Source organism: Mobula hypostoma, chromosome 9, assembly GCF_963921235.1.
Source record: "Mobula hypostoma chromosome 9, sMobHyp1.1, whole genome shotgun sequence".
In the NCBI taxonomy this organism is placed as follows: Eukaryota; Metazoa; Chordata; class Chondrichthyes; order Myliobatiformes; family Myliobatidae; genus Mobula; species Mobula hypostoma.
In genome coordinates, this window is record NC_086105.1 from 6,658,185 (window position 1) to 6,675,573 (window position 17,389).

Below are 17,389 nucleotides of genomic sequence, written 5' to 3' on the forward strand. Positions count from 1 at the left end.
CTATTCTGGCTTCTTTCCCCTTCCTTTCCAGTCCTGATGAAGGGCCTTGGCCTGAAATGTCAACTCTTTAAAACTTTCCATAGATGCTACCTGACCTGCTGAGTTCCTCCAGCATTTTGTGTGTGTTATTTTCTCTTGCTGTGACTGCAGGCCTTTGGTATTTTAGCATACAGGTGTCCCCCGCTTTTCCAACATTCGCTTTACGAAACCTCACTGTTATGAAAGACCTATATTAGTACCCTGTTTTCGCTTTCAGAAGGTGTTTTCACTGTTACGAAAAAAAAGCAGCGCGCGATAAAAGGCAGCGCGCACCCCGAGCAGCCGCTCTCCCCCGGATTCGGAACAGCATTGCTGTGCAGCCGTTTGCAAGATGAGTTCTATGGTATCAGAAAAGCCTAAAAGAACTAGTAAGGATGTTACACTTAGCGTAAAACTAGACATAATTAAGTGTTTCGATCGTGGTGAACGAAGTAAGGACACGTAAGTTTGGCTTGTGGAAGTTGACAAAGATAATATTGAAGAGGTTTTGGCATCCCATGACCAAGAACTGATAGATGAAGAGCTGATGCAATTGGAAGAAAAAAGGATAACGATCGAAACCAAATGAAATACGACTTTAATTTTGAAAGGGTATGTCAGTTTAGGGGATATTTGCAGGATGGTTTGAGTCCTTACAAAGAACTGTGTGATAGAAAAATGCGCGAGGCTTAGTAGTCAAGCAAGCCTTCCTCATCAACCACAGCAGATGACGAACCTTGACCTTCAACATCGAGGTAGGCAGAGATAGAAGATGAGCTGCCTGCCCTAATGGAAACAGACGATGACGAGATGACACCCCAGTGTCCCACCACCCCAACACCCAGGCCACGGACAGATATCGATTCGCGGAGAATGCAACGGTAGCCGGGAGGCACACAGCACATCTTTAAGAAAAAAGCCGAAATAAACATGCTAATTAATTAGGTGCTGCCCAACACGTAATTGTCGGCCCAGATCAGAGGCGACGCAATAGGAAATCGGCACTGATCTGGGCCGACAATTACGTGCTGGGCGGCACCTAATTAATTAGCATGTTTGTTTCGGCTTTTTTCTTAAAGATGTGCTGGGTGCCTTCCGGCTACCGCTGCACCCCTGCATGCTTTGCAGCAATGTATCGGTCAGCAGCCTGGAGGGTGGGGGCCACTGCACCACCCAAACTCTGACTCAGCCTAACACACCATCATCAGTGTGCTCGGAGCTGTCTTCCCGATTCCGGTAAGTGATACTACACTGTACATACATTATTTCTACTTTATATAGGCTGTGTATTTTTACATGTTATTTGGTATGATTTGGCAGCTTCATAGCTTAAAGGTTACTGGAGAGCACTTGCGCCATGTTTTTGCCAACAGCACTTGCCTGAGATTTTCTGCCGACGGCGCTTGTGTGAGATTTTCACTACGGAGAACAGTTCAGTAATGATTGTGGAAAAGTATTTCTGCTTTATATAGGCTGTGTATTTATCATATCATTCCTGCTTTTACTATACGTTACTGTTATTTTAGGTTTTATGTGTTATTTGGCATGATTTGGTAGGTTAATTTTGGGTCTGCAAACGCTCACAAAATTTTCCCATATAAATAAATGGTAATTGCTTCTTCGCTTTACGACATTTCGGCTTATGAACTGTTTCATAGGAATGCTCTACCTTCGGACGGCGGGGGAAACCTGTGTACCTTTTCACATTGAGTATTATTTATCAGATACGTTAACTCTGTTTCTCTCTCCACAGGTGCTAGTGATATGAACCACTAAATGTTCCAGTATTTAGTTTCTTTTATTCTGCCCTGATACATTTTATGGTTTGGTTCATGCTTACATTCAGAAGCTAATTAGGTAGAAGTAGTTCTAGTCAGCTAAAACAACTCATTTGATATGCTAATACATGCAGATTGGCAGATGGCAAAATAGATTACTTCCGTTTTTTGATTGCTAAGACATCAATCGAGATTCATGGAAACAGCCAGCAAGCCTTCAGACTAAAACTCACCTCCTAAGCTAGCCTCCTAACTCTCCTCCTAAGTTGTAAGATCTGTCCACCTCTCCATTTATATTAAGGAAATTGCTCTAACATTGAAGGTATAAATCACAGCTTTCAATACTCTACTCCAGTTTTGATGGGAGACCTGAACCCCATGGATGACCTGAGATTTTCATTCTTCAAATACATCATAACACTTGGATGGTTTACAATGAGATAAGTGTGACCGATGCACAATATTGATCAGACTTGAACAGTAATATATCCTCTCTCAAAAATATATGGTTGGCTCATGCAATAATTTTTTTTGTTTTGAAGTAAAGTGCAGATTCAGTATTTTGTGCCATCTTGACCCATAAATAAAATTAACAGAAGTGTAAAAACTAAAAACCACAAAGACCTTAACTTGACAATGTGACATTTTGTAGAGACACAATTATATGATAGCATCTCACATATTCATCAGCAGTCAATAGAATACAAGATCAATAGATACAACACAGCAGAGAAACTTACGTTAGTACAAAATTCATTATTCTTTTTAATCAGATTTCAGCTAATTATAATGTAGGCTTGTTTCTGATTAGAATTGTTAAGAAGAAAGAACAATTCCTAGAAACCAACAAAGCAGTTTATTATACCAAGCATTTGCTTTCTATATAAACAGCTGTTAAGCACCATTCAGATTGTCAAAGATTCAATTTGCATGCAACTTTGGAGGCTATACACTTCAGTTAATTGTGACAACTGTACTGAGTTCAGCTTTCTGCTGCAGACAGGAGGTGCTGGAGTCTTGGGTCTCACACCACCAGGTACAGGAAAACCATATATTGAGCATGATAAGGCACACTCTTTTACTAATAGAAAATGTATCTACTTTTGGATAGTATCTTTCTGTCATTAATTTCACTTGCTAGGGCAAAGCAATAACTTTGGTGATGGTGTTTGAAGCGGTTAGTTGAAAAGCGGTGAGGAGAAGATGGTGACGCAACGCAGCGCGCAGCGGCCACTCTGGTGATAAATATCTGTATTTCTGTCAAGTAGGGTGCCGTGCACAATCCTGATTTGATGGAGGCAGACGTGAAAGCACGGAGGAACATCTGGTGAAACTTCTGAAATGTCTGTTTCACTGCCGCTGCTACTGTGTGATCCAGAATCTCCGGAGGGGAAGGCCCCGAGTCCTCGGCTTTGCTTGTTGCTCGGCGGCTGGGGCGGGATCGAAGCGCTCGGCAGAGATGGTGCTTGGTGTCAGAGGCTCGAAGTTTTCGGACGGACTCAAAGTCGGTTGTGGTCGGGTGCTTCCAGGGTGCTGCATCGGCAAGTTTGCGGCACTGGAGGTTCATGGCAGGGAGAGTTTCTGCCTTCTACCATCTGTGTGAGATGATGAGGCTATCAGGACTTTGAGACTTTTTTTTTACCGTGCCCATGGGCTGCTCTTTATCAAATTACGGTATTGCTTTGCACTGTTGTAACTAGATTCAAGATTCAAAAAATTTTATTGTCATTCTAACCGTACATCAGCTCTGCAGGGCAGAATGAGACAGCATTTCCCAGGAGTAGTGCAATCATAACATAACAAAACGCAACACTAAATAATAAACATAACAATAAATAGTAAAACACAACAGCCACATGTCAGTGAAAATCAAGTTATAAGTGTCCAGTGCAAGTTAAAAGTGTCCAAAGCAGAGTCAGGTAGAGCAGCTATTTAGCAGTCTGACTGCCTGTGGGAGGAAGCTGTTTAGTAGCCTTGTGGTTTTAGTTTTGATGCTCCTGTAACGTTTGCCTGATGGCAGAAGAACAAGCAGTTCATGGAGAGGGTGTGAGGGGTCTTTAATGATGTACCGTGTCTTCTGGAGGCATCGACTCTGAAAGAGGTCTTGGACAGAAGGTAGGGAGACCCCAATAACCTTCTCTGCTCCCCTAACCACCCTCTGCAAGGCTTTTTTGTCAACAGCCCTGCAGCTGGAGTACCAAGTTGTGATGCAAAAGGTTAGCACACTCTCAACCACGCCTCTGTAGAATGTAGTTAAGATGTTAGTGGGGAGTGATGCTTGTTTAAGCTTCCTCAGAAAGTGCAATTTCTGCTGGGCCCGTTTCACAATCCCAGTGGTGTTCCTGGACCGGGTGAGATTGTCCGAGATCTGCACCCCAAGGAACTTGATGTTTTCCACTCTCTCCACTGTGGAGCCGCTGATGCTGAGGGGTGTGTGCTCAGGCTGAGACCATCTGAAATCGACGATCATCTCCTTGGTTTTGGTGACATTAAGCATCAAGTTGTTATCACTGCACTAGCTCTCTAGGTGTTTGACCTCCTCCCTGTACATTGTTTCATCATTTTTGCTGATGAGCCCCACCACTGTGGTATCATCAGCAAATTTAATGATCAGAAAATTTAATTATAACTATATGTTATAATTATGTGTTTTTTGTCAGTTTTAGTCTTGGTCTGTCCTGTGTTTCTGTGATATCATACTGGAGGAACATTGTATCATTTCTTAATGCATGCATTTCTAAATGACAATAAACGAGGACTAAGTGTCCTCAAAATCTAAAAAAAACGCTCAGAGACTAACCACGGGGGTTGATACTGTATGACACGCTTCAAAATAACAAAGCTTCAAAGTTTAAAAGAATACATTCCATCCTTTATTAGGAAACCACCAAAGACGAATAATCTTGTAGCAATAAAAAACTGACAAAACAAAAACTAGCAATATAATAAAATAAACAGTCTAATAATGATATAATAGTGATCTAGCGGTGGCCTAGCAGTCAACAAAAAAAAAATCACTTCTTGGCTCTATCTAGACTAAACTGACTTAGACAAATCGTGAGTATGTAACTATACTCATTTGCTTCTATGCCCCAACTCACGTGACAAATTACCCATAATAAATGTGCAACACAAAACAGACAGAAAGTAGATACATAGCTCCTACGATGATAAAATGAAAAACATTACTGCCAAGACTAATGTATTCTCTTACAGTCAGTATTTTGACTACACACACCTTTATCTGGAGTAACATATGCATGGGATTATAAAGTCATTTTTGTTATGCTTTACTTATATGTGAACGCGAGTTTTATTATTCAATCTCAGTTACAGGAACATAAAAATATAAGTCACACATTCAGAGACTGAAAAGAATAGTGGAGAAGATATGATGGGAATTAAAATATTACCACTTTTAAACATGGAAGCAGCTCTTCTAAGGACACCATGTGAAGAAGTTTGCAGTGAAAAAGATTTGGGGAACAGGAATGTGAAAGAACAGATTTTTCAACCGTATCAAATATAGTTTTGTTGTTCCTGTCCATGCCTTGTGGCACATCGGGTGGCAACCTTGCTGTTGCTTTAGCATTTGTCTGTTTTTTACGAGGCTGAGTTGATATCTTGGTGCTCAACCCAGCACGGATAGAAAGCGTGTAAGGAGCCAGCTGGATTTGAACCTGGGATCACTTGCCTTGAAGTTCAGTGCAGATACCACTACACACCACCAGCCAGCTATGTTCATTAAGTTTCTCATTCATTAAGTATGTAGATATCTATAGATGTAGGTAGGTAATGACTCTGCCCGCATTATAATACACTTGCTACAATATGCGAAGTAAATCACACTATTTTACATTTCTGGTCAAATAATAAAAGAAAAGTTATTCTCACCATCCATGCAGTAACAAAATCTCCCAACCAGGTTCCAACTGCTGCTAACTTCATGAAGTTTTCATTTCTTATACCCATGTATTCATTAATGATGAAGGGACTGTGGAAAATAAAACATGGGTTATTTGTAATATTTCAGGTACTTAAAAGTCGAAACAGACCCTGTGGAACAGAACTGTCAGTTTGGGAAAGTGGAGGGCACATGGCAGTGGTGTGTAGCTTCACTGTCAAATAATCATTAAACACATTAAGCTCCCTCTCATGTCCTTCAAAAGCAATCACATTTTCATTTATGTACATACCCCTTGTATGTAATATCAGATTGCTGAGAGAACATGTCAACTAGTTTCAGTAATCAAATGCTACCTTGCTGTTTAGTTACTAATAGTTTAATGTCGGCAGATAAGCATTTTATAAAGTGGTGACCTACGGTCACCATTGCAGATACAAAATCAGTCTTCTGAAGAATTAATCTCTCTGAATTGTTTCCCTGGTTGTGATCATTTGGTGTGGGTATTTGCAGAAATTTTTAACCTCTCTTTGGTTCAATCTGATGTCCCCATCTGCTTTAAGAAGACTACTTTCATTCCACCACCTTAATAAAAGAAGCTAATATGCCTTAATGACTAGCACCCAGTGGCTCCAACATCCATCAACATGACATACTTTGAGAGTTTGGTCATGGCATGCAGTAACTCCAGCCTCCCAGACAACCACGAACCACTGTATATCACTGACTGCCGATACAGGTCCGCAGCAGACGTCGTCTCTCTGGCCTGAAGCGTTTAGACAATTAAGACACCTATATTAGACTACTGTTTATGCACTATAGCTCTGCCTTCAATACTATAAATCCAAACAAACTCATTTCCAAACACCTAAATCTGGGACTCAGGCCTCCCTTTGCAACTGAATCCTTGACTTCCTGACCAACAGGCCATAATCAGTAAGGACAGGTAGAAACACCACCATCATGATTATTTCTTAATATTTGTGCCCACAGACTGTATCCTCAACCTCCTACCCTATCCCTATACACTCACAAATGCGTGCACAGATTCTGCTCTGACTCCATCCACAAGTTTAAAGATGATTCCATCGGAGTGGGCTATATCTTAAATAATGATAAGTAGGAGCACAGGAGGAGATAGGAAGCCTAGTAACCTGGTGTCATGATAACAACCTTTCCCTCAATATCAGCAAACAAAATAGCTGGCCATTGACTTTAGGAAGGGAGACGTTGCACACGGTCCTATTTATATCAACAGTACTAAGGTCGAGAAGACTGAAAGCTTCAAGCTCCTATCAGTGAAGATCACCAACAACCTGTCCTGATCTAACCACATTGACATTACACAATGAAAGCTCACCAGCACCTCTACTTCCTCAGACACTAAACAAATCTGCAATCTCTACTTTGAACCTCACCGATTTGACCCACACTACGGAAAGCATCACCGCTTGGCAAGCGCAAACACGAGGAAATCTGCAGATGCCGGAAATTCAAGCATCGCACACGAAAAATGCTGGTGAACGCAGCGGGCCAGGCAGCATCTATAGGAAGAGGTACAGTCGATGTTTCGGGCCGAGACCCGAAGGCCTGCTGCGTTCACCAGCATTTCTTGTGTGTACTGTTTGGTAAGGCTGTTTTGCCCCTGACTGCAAGAAACAGCAGAGTTATGGACACAGCTCAGCACATTACAGAAAGCAGCCTCCCTCATGAACTCTGTCTACATTTCTCACTGCCCTGGTAAAGCAGCCAGTGTAATCAAAGACCCCCACCCACTCCAGACATTTTCTCTTCTCCCTCTTCCCAACAGAGAGAAGATACAAAGCCTGAAAGCATGTACCATCAGGCTCTAGGACAGCTTAAATCCTGCTGTTATAAGACTATTGAATGGTTCCCTAGTACGATAAGATCAGGATCAGAATTAGAATCAGGTTTAATATCACTGGCATAAGTCATGAAATTTGTTGAGTTTGTGGCAGCAGCGCAATACAATACATAATAATAGTGAGAAAAAAACTGTGAATTACAGTAAATATATATATAATAGTTAAATTAAATACATAGTGCAAAAATAAAAATTAAAAATAGTGTTCATGGGTCCAACGTCCATTCAGAAGTCGGATGGCAGATTGGAAGAATCTGTTCCAGATTCGTTGAGTGTGTGCCTTCAGGCTCCTGTACCTCATGATGCAGCTGACTAAGTTTACAACTCTCTGCAGTTTACTTTGATCCTGTGCAGTAGTCTCTGCCTCCCTATACCAGTTAGGATGCTCTCCACGGTACATCTCTAGAGACTTTCGAATGTTTTTTTGAGACATACCAAATCTCCTCAAACTCCTAATGAAATGTAGCCACTGTCATTTCTTCTTTGTAGCACTCCACTCTTCGCCTCACAATTGCCCTTGTTGTGACTTTGTACCTTACCATCTAATATCGACTGTTCTTTCTCTGTACTGCAACACTTTATCTTGCACTCTGTTACTGTTTTACCTTGTATTAGAAAAATAGAAAACCTACAGCACAATACAGGCCCTTCGGCCCACGATGCTGTGCCGAACATGCACTTACTTTAGAAATTACCTAGTGTTACCCATAGCCCTCTGTTTTTCTCAGCTCCATGTACCTATCCAGGAGTCTCTTAAAAGATCCTATTGTATCCGCCTCCACCACTGTCGCCGGCAGCCTATTCCATGCACTCACCAAACTCTGCGTAAAAAACTTGCCACTGACATCTCCTCTGTATCTGTTTCCAAGCACCTTAAAACTTTGCCCTCTCGTGCTAGCCATTTCAGCCCTGGGGAAAAGCCTCTGACTATTCACACGATCAATGCCTCTCATCATCTTATACACCTCTATCAGGTCACCTCTCATACTCTGTCACTCCAAGGAGAAAAGGCCAAGTTCACTCAACATATTCTCATAGGGCACGCTCCCCAATCCAGGCAACATCCTTGTAAATCTCCTCTGCACCCTTTCTATAGTTTCCACATCCTTCCTGTAGTGAGGTGACCAGAACTGAGCACAGTACTCCAAGTGGGATCTGACCAGCATCCTATATACCTCTCAGCTCTTAAACTCAATCCCACAGTTAATGAAGGCCAATGCACCATATGCCTTCTTAACCACAGAGTCAACCTGCACAGCAGCTTTGAGTGTCCTATGGACTTGGACCCTAAGATCCCCCTGATCCTCCACACTGCCAAGAGTCTTACCATTAGTACTATATTCTGCCATCATATTTGACCTACCAAAATGAACCACCTCACACTTATCTGTGTTGAACTTCATCTGCCACTTCTCAGCCCAGTTTTGCATCCTATCCATGTCCCACTGTAACTTCTAACAGCCCTCCACACTATCCACAACACCCCCAACCTTTGTGTTATCAGCAAATTTACTTACCCATTTCTCAACTCCCTCATCCAGGTCATTTATAAAAATCACAAAGAGAAGGGGTCCCAGAGCAGATCCCTGAGGCACACCACTGGTCACCAACCACTCTTGCCTTCTGTGGGCAAGCCAATTCTGGATTTACAAAGCAAGGTCCCCTTGGATCACATGCCTCCTTACTTTCTCAATAAGCCTTGTATGAGGTGCATTATGAAATGCCTTGCTGAAATCCATATACACTAGATCTACTGTTCTACTTTCATCAATGTGTTTAGTCACATCCTCAAAAAATTCAATCAGGTACGTAAGGCAGGACTTGCCTTTGACAAAGCCATGCTGACTATTCCTAATCACATTATGCCTCTCCAAATGTTCATAAATCCTGCCTCTCAGGATCTTCTCCTTTAACTTACCAACCACTGAAGTAAGACTCACTGGTCTATAATTTCCTGAGCTATTTCTACTCCCTTTCTTGAATAAGGGAACAACATCCACCACCCTTCAATCCTCCAGAACCTCTCCTGTCCGCATTGATGATGTAAGAATCATTGCCAGGGGATCAGCAATCTCCTCCTTCACCTCCCACAGTAGCCTGGGGTACATCTCGTCTAGTCCTGGTGACTTATTCAACTTGATGCTTTCCAAAAGCTCCAGCACATCCTCTTTCTGAATGTCTATATGCTCAAGCTTTTCAGTCCGCTGTAAGTCATCCCTACAATCGCCAAGGTCCTTTTCCATAGTGAATACTGAAGCAAGGTATTTATTAGGTACCTCCGCTATCTCCTCTGGGTCCATACACATTTTTCCACTGTCTCACTTGATTGGTCCTATTCTCTCATGTCTTATCCACTTGCTCTTCACATACTTGTAAAATATCTTGGGGTTTTCCTTAATCCTGCTTGTCAAGGCCTTCTCAAGGCCCCTTCTGGCTCTCCTAATTTCATTCTTAAGCTCCTTCCTGCTAGCCTTATAATCTTCTAGATCTATATCATTACCTAGTTTTTTTAACCTTTCATAAGCTTCTTTTTTTCTTGACTAGATTTTCAACAGCCTTTGTACACCACACTTCCTGTACCCAACCATCTTTTCCTGTACCCAACCATCTTTTCCCTGTCTTATTGGAACATACCTATGCAGAACATCACGCAAATATCCCCTGAACATTTGCCATATTTCTGCCGTACATCTCTCTGAGAACATCAGTTCCTAATTTATACTTCCAAGTTCCTGCCTAATAGCTTCATACTTCCCCTTACTCCAATTAAACGCTTTCCTAACTTGTCTGTTCCTATCCCTCTCCAATGCTATGGTAAAGGAGATAGAATTATGATCACTATCTCCAAAATGCTCTCCCACTAAGAAAACTGACACCTGCCCAGGTTCATTTCCCAATACCAGATCAAGTACAGCCTCTCCTCTTGTAGGCTTATCCACATATTGTGTCGGGAAACCTTTCTAAACACACCGAACAAACTCTACCCCATCTAAACCCATTGCTCTAGGAAGATACTAATCAATATTTGGGAAATTAAAATCTCCCACCATCACGACCCTTGTTATTATTACACCTTTCCAGAATCTGTCTCCCTATCTGATCCCCGATATCCCTGTTACTATTGGGAGGTCTATAAAAACACACAGAATAGTTATTGATCCCTTCCTGTTCCTAACTTCCACCCACAGAGACTTAGTAAACAATCTCTCCATGACTTCCTCCTTTTCTACAGCCGTGACACTATCTCTGATCAGCAGTGCCATGCCCCCACCTCTTGCCTCCCTCCCTCTCCTTTCTGAAACATCTAAACCCTGGCACTCTAAGTAGTCATTCCTGCCCCTGAGCCATCCAAGTTTCTGTAATGGCCACAGCATCATAGCTCCAAGTACTGATCCACGCTCTAAGCTCAACCGCTTTGTTCATGATGCTTCTTGCATTAAAATAGACACATCTCAAACCATCAGTCTGAGTGCATCCCTTCTCTATCACCTGCCTATTCTCCCTCTCACACTGCCTACAAGCTTTCTCCATTTGTGAGCCAACCTTCCCTTCTTCCATCTCTTCAGTTCGGTTCCCACCCCCCAGCAATTCTAGTTTAATCTCTCCCCATTAGCCTTAACAAACCTCCCTGCCAGGATATTGGTCCCCCTCGGATTCAAGTGCAACTGTCCTTTTTGTACAGGTCACTCCTGCCCCAAAAGAGGCCCCAATGATCCAGAAATCTGAATCACTGCCCCCTGCTCCAATCCCTCAGACGCACACTTATCATTCACCTCTCTCTATTCCTACACTCACTGTCGCATGGCACAGGCAGTAATCCCGAGATTAATACCTTTGAGGTCCTGCTTCTCAGCTTCCTTCCAAGTTCCCTGTAGTCCGTTTTCAGGACCTCCTCCCTTTTCCTACCTACGTCTTTGGTACCAATATGTACCACGACCTCTGGCTGTTCACCTTCCTACTTCAGGATGTCGTGGACATGATCAGAAACATCCTGGACCCTGGCATCTGGGAGGCAAACCACCATTCGTGTTCCTTTCCTGTGTCCACAGAATCACTTGTCTGACCCCTATCACTGCGGCCATTCTCTTCCTTTTCCTACCCTTCTGAGCCACAGTGCCAGACTCTGTGCCAGAGGCACGGCCACTGTTGCTTCCCCCAGGTAGGTTGTTCCCCCCCCCCAACAGTACTCAAACAGGAGTACATATTGTTCAGGGGGAGAGCCACAGGGGTACTCTCTAGTATCTGACTCTTGCCCTTCCCTCTCCTGACTGTTACCCACTTATCTATCTCCCGAAGCCCCGGTGAGACTCCTTGCCTATAGCTCCTCTCTATCACTTCCTCACTTTCCCTGACCAGACGAAGGTCATCGAGCTGCATCTCCAGTTCCCTAACCCAGTCCCTAAGGAGCTGCAGCTCGACACACTTGGCGCAGATGTGGCCATCCGGGAGGCTGGGAGTCTCTGGCCATCCCACATCTGATACCCAGTACAAACACCAGCCTCAGAGACATACTTCCTATTCCTCACAAGTAGCTTACCTCGCCTTGAACTGTTATGCCGAAGCCCAGATGAACCAAAACCCTCCTACTCCTTCTCCCTCTACTCCATCGCCCGCTCCTTCGATGCCCGCTCTATAAAGCTGTCTTCTTTTAAACTGTTCCCACTGATCTAACTTGCTGATGTCCACGCGCTTGCGCAGTCATGCCTCGATCAAACCGCTATTACCCTAATTCATACCATTGAAATGAATTAATCTGTATGGAGGATATGCAAGAATACTTTACATAATACCTGTAGCAATAATGAACCAATCTACCAATTTACCAGTACACTTACTATTGTAAAGTTTTTTTTTAACTCAATTATCCCATGTGCACACAGAGAAGTTAGTAATCCCTAGAATATTTGGATGTAAATAAACATGCTAGTAAATAAAGAACCAATCAATTTATGTTGATAATGCACCTTTCCCAACTTCAGAATGCTCAAAAAGCCCTTTACTGCATTATAGATTCGAAATGTAACCATGAATTTTCATGGCGGAATGACTGTAAAATACAATCACAATGAACATAACAGTTCAATCTGTAAACAACAGAAAATCTGCAGATGCTGGAAATCCGAACAACAGACACAAAATGCCAGAGGAACTCAGCAGGCCAGGCAGCATCTATGGTGAAGAGTGCAGTCGATGTTTCGGGCCAAAACCCTTCAGCAGAACAGGTTTCGGCCTGAAGTGTCAACAGTACTCTTTTCCATAGATGCTGCCTGGCCTGCTGAATTCCTCCAGGATTTTCTGTGTGTAGTTCAATCTACATTTGTCTGAGGTTGGCACAAAACAAGATTACCCAGGTATAGCAGGAACTAAAATGCTATCCTTTTTAAGTGTGGAAGAAGCTCTTTCTATGCACCTTGAAACACCATTTGAAGAGGTTCACAATGAAAAACGTGGCAAACAGAAATATGATAAAAGGAGATTTATCAGCCATGTAAAACACTTCACAACATACTGTTCTAAAATTATGATTCAGCACAACCTCAGGTGAATTAGTGGATTAACTATGTAATGTCAAAGGGCTACAATGAAAGCCAAGATTATTAGATCTTTAGATCATTAGATTTTTTAGTTAGCGTTAAAAACCAAAAAATGTCGCTGTGCCTACACAGGCAATTAAGCATTTAGAATAATATGCTCAGGATTAGAGATGCAACAAGGAATACAGCAAGAGGGAAAAGATTCATGGAAAACCTATGATTAATGCCCAGTTTTTAAAGAAACGCTATGTGGATAAACTGGCAACTGAGACATTCGGCTTGAGAAAAATGGAAATATAGAAATAATTTGATAGATTATATTTCATAATATTTGAAACACTATTGGTTTAGACTATATCCATGAGGATGCATTATTTTATTTGACTAGCTTAGGAAGCTGAAAATAAATTACATGTGTAAAATTAATTCCATCTGTAGTCGAGGTGAATATTTTTCATTGGTTCTTTCCTTGTCAATAGAAATAACTGAAAAATATTCATAATTATAAAGAGAAACTATTATGAAATACCAACTGTATTAGAATTTATCAGTAACACAATTCAGTGTGAGACAAAAACGACAGTTGCCCTTATATTTGATTGAGCAGTTAGCAGGCCAGGTCATGACTATATCCTCTCATAGAGAATACAGTAGCAGGCAAAATCCTTTAAGTTGCTATGCTTTTTTTTCCAATCCCTAGTTAAAGTGATGACAAAACTCAAAAATAGCTTCTTTCTTATGCTATCAGACTCCTGAACCTATCAGCTCTTTCCCATCTTCTGTCCTGCTTTGCTCTTAAGTTCTGAATTCTACCTCTTCCATTATTGTCACTTTAGCATTTCTTTTAGCACTACTTCAGCTTGTACTACTGTACTTCGCACAATTCTGTTGTTTTGCACTCGTCATTATCATTGTATTTATTATTACCGACTATGCTGCTTATTCTATGAACTTCATATGAGCAAGGAATTTCCCTCCACCCTGGTGTATATCACAATAAATTACGCAAACACGAGGAATTCTGCAGATGCTGGAAATTCAAGCAACACACATCAAAGTTGTTGGTGAACGCAGCAGGCCAGGCAGCATCTCTAGGAAGAGATACAGTCGACGTTTCGGGCCGAGACCCTTCGCCAGGACTAACTGAAAGAAGAGCTAGTAAGAGATTTTAACATGGAAGGAGGAGGGGGAGATCCAAAATGATAGGAGAAGACAGGAGGGGGAGGGATGGAGCCAAGAGCTGGACAGGTGATTGGCAAAAAGGATATGAGAGGTTAATGGGACAGGAGGCCCAGGGAGAAAGAAAAGGGGGAGGGGGGGGAAAATCCGGAGGATGGGCAAGGGGTATAGTCAGAGGGACAGAGGGAGAAAAAGGAGAGAGAGAGAAAGAATATGTGTATATAAATAAATAACGGATGTAGTACGAGGGGGAGGTGGGGCATTAGTGGAAGTTTGAGAAGTCATGTTCATGCCATCAGGTTGGAGGCTACCCAGACGGAATATAAGGTGTTGGTTCATGCAGAGAAAGCAGGATCTCCCAGTGGCCACACATTTTAATTCCACGTCCCATTCCCATTCTGATATGTCTATCCACGGCCTCCTCTACTGTAAAGATGAAGCCACACTCAGCTTGGAGGAACAACACCTCATATTCCGTCTGGGTAGCCTCCAACCTGATGGCATGAACATTGACTTCTCTAACTTCCGCTAATGCCCCACCTCCCCCTCGTACCCCATCTGTTATTTATTTATTTATATACACACATTCTTTCTCTCTCTCTCTCTCTCCTTTTTCTCCCTCTGTCCCTCTCACTATAGCCCTTGCCCATCCTCTGGGTTTTTCGCCCCCTCCCCCTTTTCTTTCTCCCTGGGCCTCCTGTCCCATGATCCTCTCATATCCCTTTTGCCAATCACCTGTCCAGCTCTTGGCTCCATCCCTCCCCCTCCTGTCTTCTCCTATCATTTTGGATCTCCCTCTCTCTCTCCCACTTTCAAATCCCTTACTCACTCTTCCTTCAGTTAGTCCTGACGAAGGGTCTCGGCCCGAAACATCAACTGTACCTCTTCCTAGAGATGCTGCCTGGCCTGCTGCATTCACCAGCAACTTTGACGTGTGTTGCTATCACAATAAATTAACCTGGACTGGAATTATCAGATCAACAATACAATTCTAGTTCCTCTGCTGTGCGAGGAGGTTACCAAGTGAGCTGAGAAGATTCAAGGATGTGCTTGATGCTTCTTTAAAAGAGTACATCACCCCTAACTCTATGTATTTCTGTCCTCTGGTCACTCGAAGTGGAGAAGGAGCAGTGAGAATGGTAACGAGAACCTCAAGGCAGTATATTGACAGCACTCGGAAGCCGTGCTTAAGCAAAAGAAGGAGCACAGTAGTTTACAATCTACCTACTCACCTTCCCCTTCAACTGTAACTTACCTTCAAAAGAACCTACCGTTCCCTTGTGGGACTCGTTAGCCATTTCACACCCGATAAAATCAAAGCAGAAACATGTCATTCTTGATCCTAAGATACTGCCTTAGAAGATATTCCTCTGAACTTCTGAGACATTGTTACTGGTGCTTGCAACATTAGGTCAGTACAGTCAAGTTTACGTGATATCTAATCTTCTGAAAGGAGCATTGATTCAGATGATGGGATATCACTATGGTTAATAACAATTTGATTTATTTGATCACGTAATGTTAACATAACTAGTATTAAATCGATAATCATCAATGCTGAAATAGATTTCAGGCTGCATTACCTATTCTAGTTCTGAGCAGTGAGCACAAATGTCCATAACAGTTATCAGTATTGAGACCTACTAAAGTATCCCAGCCAGAACAAATCCATTTTCTTTGGGACCAGACACAGAGTAGGCTCCAGCCCTCTCCAAAGTACCAGATCTTTCTGTGCTTATCAAGTACAACAATGCAATGTAATTACCTTATACTTCTGTTAAAATTTCACCCTGAAGTAGCTAAATAATAAATGAAAAGCATGTTTTCCCATCTGAGCTATCAGTTTGCTGTAATAACATTTTATTCTCACTGATGAGAGGAATTGATGTTGCCATAGCTGCCTGCCCATCTGTGAAAACATTTCCTTATCTGCTCATTTGCCAAGGATCTGACCTTCCTAAAGTATAAATCAGATCACAGCATGCCAAGCCTAGCTCTCTGTTAAAACTTTTTACTCAGCATGACCTGCTTTTACAGTTGCAAGATTTTACCTTGCATGCATATTCTTATATTAATTAGGCAATCAAATATAATTGCGAGGGACAATTGGCGTTATCTATGTGACACATTCCCTAATTTTGGAATCCTTCTGCATGGATTAACAAAGGCTAATGTCCTTTAAGATCTCAATGAATTTATGCGTGATTGAACTTGATGTATGTGTGAGATTACTTGGTTAATGCTCACCCTACTGAAGGAGATTCACTATTTCCTTGTACCGCGGGAGCAATTCTTTTTATCCTTTTTCATGCTCCAATTTGTACGCTCCACAACTGGACATATGCATTGAGTCTGCTGTTGATCTTTCTAAATGCCTATTAAGGGAACTGGTTTCTCAGTTGTGCAGTTGTTGGAGCTCATTTCAACTAAAGAGAAAGTAGTAAACTTACCATTCCTATGATTGCATTAAAAAAGGCATTGAGAGTAACTCTCACTAATTGCATGCTACACAATGTATGCAAATTTAAGGGTTTCGTATTTAAGTAGATCAATAATGATGTGAAAAATTATAAACAATTGCGATGCAGCTGTTCAGTTTACAGGCTCTAGCACGGGCTGTAAGACAATTAGTATTGATGCATGAAATAAAATGTACAATAACTCAGCTTGACTTTGAAAGAAAGCCTACAATGACTCAAGCTATTAGACCATAAGACCACAAGATATAGGAGGAGAATTAGGCCATTTGACCCATCGAATCTGCTCCATCATTTTCCCTCTCAGCCCCAATCTCCTGCCTTTTCCCTGTATCCATTCATGTCCTGACTAATCAAGAATTTATCAACCTCTGCCTTCAATATACCCATTGACTTGGCCTCCACAGCCGCCTGTGGCAACAAATTTCACAGATTTTAGCTGAAGAAATTCCTCCTTATCTCTGTTCCAAATGGACAGCCCTCTATTGTTGCCCAAAGGAGCTTTAATTTCTCATAAAAGTTTAAATCTTATCCTCACAGTTCAAAGTAAATTTATTATCAAAGAACATATACGTCACCATATACAGTACAACCCTGAGGTTTGTTTCCATGTG

The 17,389-nt window shown here is 42.0% G+C and overlaps 1 protein-coding gene across 3 annotated transcripts in view; it reads right to left on the reverse strand.

Moving 5' to 3' along the window:
- Nucleotides 1–17,389, reverse strand: part of tmem117 (transmembrane protein 117) — a 461,344-nt gene that overhangs the window by 211,036 nt on the left and 232,919 nt on the right. For all 3 annotated transcript variants that reach the window (XM_063057677.1, XM_063057674.1, XM_063057675.1), the window contains exon 4: nt 5,691–5,790. In XM_063057677.1, the coding sequence (XP_062913747.1) occupies nt 5,691–5,790 (100 nt within the window). The remainder of the gene's footprint in view (nt 1–5,690; nt 5,791–17,389) is intronic.